The sequence below is a fragment of the Cryptomeria japonica genome, chromosome 9 (genome assembly GCF_030272615.1).
Source record: "Cryptomeria japonica chromosome 9, Sugi_1.0, whole genome shotgun sequence".
Classification (NCBI taxonomy): domain Eukaryota; kingdom Viridiplantae; phylum Streptophyta; class Pinopsida; order Cupressales; family Cupressaceae; genus Cryptomeria; species Cryptomeria japonica.
Window position 1 is genome coordinate 210,246,645 of NC_081413.1, and position 4,158 is coordinate 210,250,802.

Genomic DNA, 4,158 nt, shown 5'->3' on the forward strand with positions numbered 1-4,158 from the left:
ATAATTTATTCACCTAAATAATTATTAAAGCCACCAAGCTATATAATATAAATAAATCAAGTGATATTAATTAAATGACAATAAATCTAATTAAATCAAAGGCTCAATTAAATAAACATTAAACCCCAAATTATAAATAATACTAAATTGTCATATAAATAAAAATAAATAACAAATCTCGAAATAGTAATCACACATTAAATTAATCTGATTACTTAGTAAACTATACAATAAATTAATTGTTAATCTAATAAATAGTCATACTATACAAGACAACCCGACAAAGGTCCAACCACATACTGCATAATGCTACAAGACAACACAAACCATGACACAACTGACAAGGGTGACAACTTAAACCTAGAGTGTGAAGAAGGAAACGTGTGCCATCTCTGATCAACTTTCCATTTAGATAATACATGCTCAAACTTGTGAGACCAGGTGGAGTCGATATCCGATACCTGCAATCCTGCAACCTCCAATACCCATAACACGATATATGTGAAAACAAGGTTGTTCTCTGGGTTCAGAAGGAAATTACAAGCATAAAAGTCAAACAAACCCAGGAAGCCAAAAAAAATGAGACTTTAGAGGCTATTGGCACGGGTAAATTTAGCTCCCTCTTCGATTGTTTAAGTGAACTTATGAAAGAAATCAGTAATGCTGAGGAGATCATTAATGCTCAATGTAATAGCTTCCACATCCTAGAGAACAGAGTTGTGGCTACTGAAAAAGGGCTGGAAGGGGTTGAGAATACGCTCAAGAAGATTGGGGAGCAGAGTCATAAGATCTTAAAGGCCGCCTCTGCAAGTATGAAGGTTCTTATCAGTAAGCTTGATAGTGACCAAGGGGATAAGGCCTTTGTGAACATCATTGAGGTGAAGGAAAACACCTCTGAATATAAGGAGACCGGTCATGGTAGAAGAACTCACGCGAGCACCAAAAAAAAACAAAGCCAAAGTAGGGAGATTGAAGTAATCAAGCAGACTACTGAAAACATGGAGCAACTGGAGCTGGAAGCTGCTGAGCTGTTTAAGAACTTCACCTAACCTTGGCTTTTTCTTTGTTGGTCATGTTTGTTGTTTGTTGTTTGTTGTCTTTCTGTTGTTGGCCTTTTGTTTGCTGGTCAACTGCCTTTTATATGTTTCTTGTCTCTTGCATTTTGTAGTTCTTTAATGGATATCTTTTGATCCTTTGTTGTAATGGGTTTCAGGGGCCCATCAAAACCTGTTTTCCCTTAATAAAAAACATATATAACACAAATGATTAGGAAAGTGAAAGAGAATCGCGACATCATAACATGCTCATGCTTAGTGCTACGATATCATCTCTTATCACAAATATAGTAGGAAGACAATCATACAATCACAACATCAACTCATCTCATACAATCATAATCATGTAGTAGAGGTTAGTACTGGATCTAGATATCATCGTAACATTAAAAGCAATATAATTCATATACGAGTATCAATGTGCATATAGATCATCAAATATAAACCCATCCATCAAGATAGTCCAGAATGTACCATCATCCATATAAATCATCAAGTACCATATGTCATATAAAATGTCTAGCATCACCAATAAGTATCTCAGATATAGATAAAGTCATAACTAATCATCAAAATACCAGCAATAAGTCTAAACAAGTCTTTATTAAGAAGACTTGGTCGTTGAACGATAAGCTAGTCGGAGGCCATTTAGCATTTATATCGTACGGAATTAGGTAGATACTTAGCCAGCTCCTCTTCTACTTAAAAACGACCAGGATTCGTGTTCTTACCAGAAAGCACAATATAAAGCCTTGGGTTGGTTTTCTATGCTTGCTACTGCTGCTTCTCCGCATCAGCTCAGTGCTTTGGCACCTATTTGTGGCGGCGGCGCTGGGGTGGCTGCTAAATCAAATCCTCGGCAAACGAGGGCGGCGAGAGTGTTATCTTGTCGACTTCACCGGCTACAAACCGCCGGCGGAGCACCAAGTTAACACGGAGGTGAGCATTTACCTTTCGACAAGGACGGAGCCTATCATTCCAGAACATTTCAAATTCCAGTGGAAAATATTTCTGCGCTCCGGTCTGGGGGAAGAGACTTGGCTGCCGCGCTTCGTTTTCAACGACGAAATGGTGGCGACATTGGAGGAAGCGCGTGTGGAGATGGAGGAGACCTTCTTCGCATCGGCGGACAAGTTCTTCGCCAGGACGGGTGTCACGCCGCAAGACATCGATATACTCATCGTAACGGTCTCCGCTTTCACGGCGGCACCCTAGCACGCGTCCGTTGTTGCGAACCACTATAAGATGAAGGAAAACGTGAAGACGTTTAATCTTTCTGGCATGGGGTGCAGCGCCGGCGTTTTAGCGGTGAACATGGCAAAAGATCTGTTGCTCGTAAATCCGGACTCGTACGCTCTCATCCTCTCCACCGAGAGCACAACCGTCAATGCAAACTACCCCGGCAAAGACAGAAGCTTCATGCTCACCAACTCCCTCTTCCGAGTTGGCGGCGCCAACTTGATTCTCTCCAACAAACCGCAAGACGCCGTCCGAGCCAAATTGCGGCTTCTCCATTCAATTCGGACCAGCGTGGCCGCCGACGACGAGGCCTACGGTTGCATATCTGTGACGGAGGACGATGACGGCGTCTACGGGGTCCGTCTCCGCCCTTCTCTACACACAATTGCTCCCAACTTAACCAAGCTCGGCCCCAAAGTCCTTCCGTTGCGCGAGCAGCTGTACTACGCCTACAATTGGCTCTGCATAAAGTTGTTGAAGATGAAGGTGGAGGCCTATGTTCCCAACTTCAAGCTGGCGTTCCAGCATTTTTGCGTCCACCCGGGAGGTCGCGGCGTCATCAGCGGAATCGGGAAAAGCCTGAAGCTGAATGAGTACGACCTGGAGGCGTCGCGCATGGCGCTGTTTCGGTTCGGCAACACGTCGACGAGCGGCGTGTGGTACGAAATGGCGTACTTGCATGCAAAAGGGCGGCTCAAGGTTGGCGAGCGCGTGCTGCAGATTGCGTTGGGATCAGGGGTCAAGTGCAACACCGCTGTTTGGGAAGTAGTGAGAGAAAAGTATCCTTTGGAGAGCAGCTGCTGGGACGAGTGCCTTCACAGGTATCCCTGCGATACGAAAAAAAACTACACGGATGATTTCAGTGACCCGTGGTTAAGTCGTGTCACCCCTAGTATACAACCTACTTCCAACGACTTGGACACCAACACTATCTGATTGCGCCGATATATATCTTATTCAAATGCTTCTATTATTTCCATTCGGTGTAAATCTAGTAAATTGATATGGAACGTTCCTCCCTTGTTCTCTTTCTTTTACGCTTTGTTTCATTCCGAGGCCTCTTCAATAGAACAGAAGGGGCCGGCTATAGACTGTAGTAAATTTGAATTCAGCAATTGCTAGGGCCGATAGGATAGAGGTATCTCCCTATCCAGCTAATAGGGTTTGGCCAACTGTAGTACAGTACATGATTATGAAGTTGTGTAATTGTGGTAATAATTATTATATATATATGGTTTTGAGATACGGGTTGTAGGATATTTATTCTATTCTTAATCTTTTTTGTATTTTGATTAGGTGCATTTTATTTTTAATATAATTTGATTCTTGTTTTTGAGATATGATTTTCATTTGCAAAATATAAGTCTTATCTTGTCTTAGTCTACTGTAATAAAATTGTTTGAGTGTCCTAGTCATACTAAAACCATAGTGCAAAAGTCATTTTTTTTCTTTTTTCTTTTATTTTTAATTACAAATTTTAATGCATTACCTCAAATGTCAAACTATATTAAATTTGAAATTACAAGTCCATTATATTGCACATTTTTATAAATCTTGACATATCCAATAGTGGACGTGTCATGTCTGCTTTAAATAGAAAAGACTTTAGTGTGTATCTTATTCAAAGTATTTTGACATATGTAATAATGGGCATGTCATTTCCATTTTTAATACAATAGACTTTAGTGTATATTCTATTAAAAATGTATCTAATTGAAATCCTCAATCTTATAATAAAAAGATACATCTATATTTATATTTTTTACCTTAATGTATTTTTAATATTTCTTAGTTTGTCTATTTATAGCTTCATAAATGGATATAAAATATTGTAATATATATTTATTAGTACATTGATATTAAA

The 4,158-nt window shown here is 40.0% G+C and overlaps 1 protein-coding gene across 1 annotated transcript; it reads left to right on the forward strand.

Annotated features, from left to right (window-relative positions):
* Window positions 1-2,300: 2,300 nt before the first annotated feature.
* Window positions 2,301-3,230, forward strand: LOC131044565 (3-ketoacyl-CoA synthase 8-like). The gene has a single exon (XM_057977919.2). It carries the CDS (start codon window positions 2,301-2,303, stop codon window positions 3,228-3,230), a length of 930 nt encoding a protein of 309 aa, XP_057833902.2.
* Window positions 3,231-4,158: the final 928 nt, after the last annotated feature.

Coding starts and splice junctions, on each gene's coding strand:
- LOC131044565 (XM_057977919.2), top strand. CDS start 2,301: ATGAAGGAAAACGTGAAGACGTTTAATCTTTCTGGCATGGGGTGCAGC.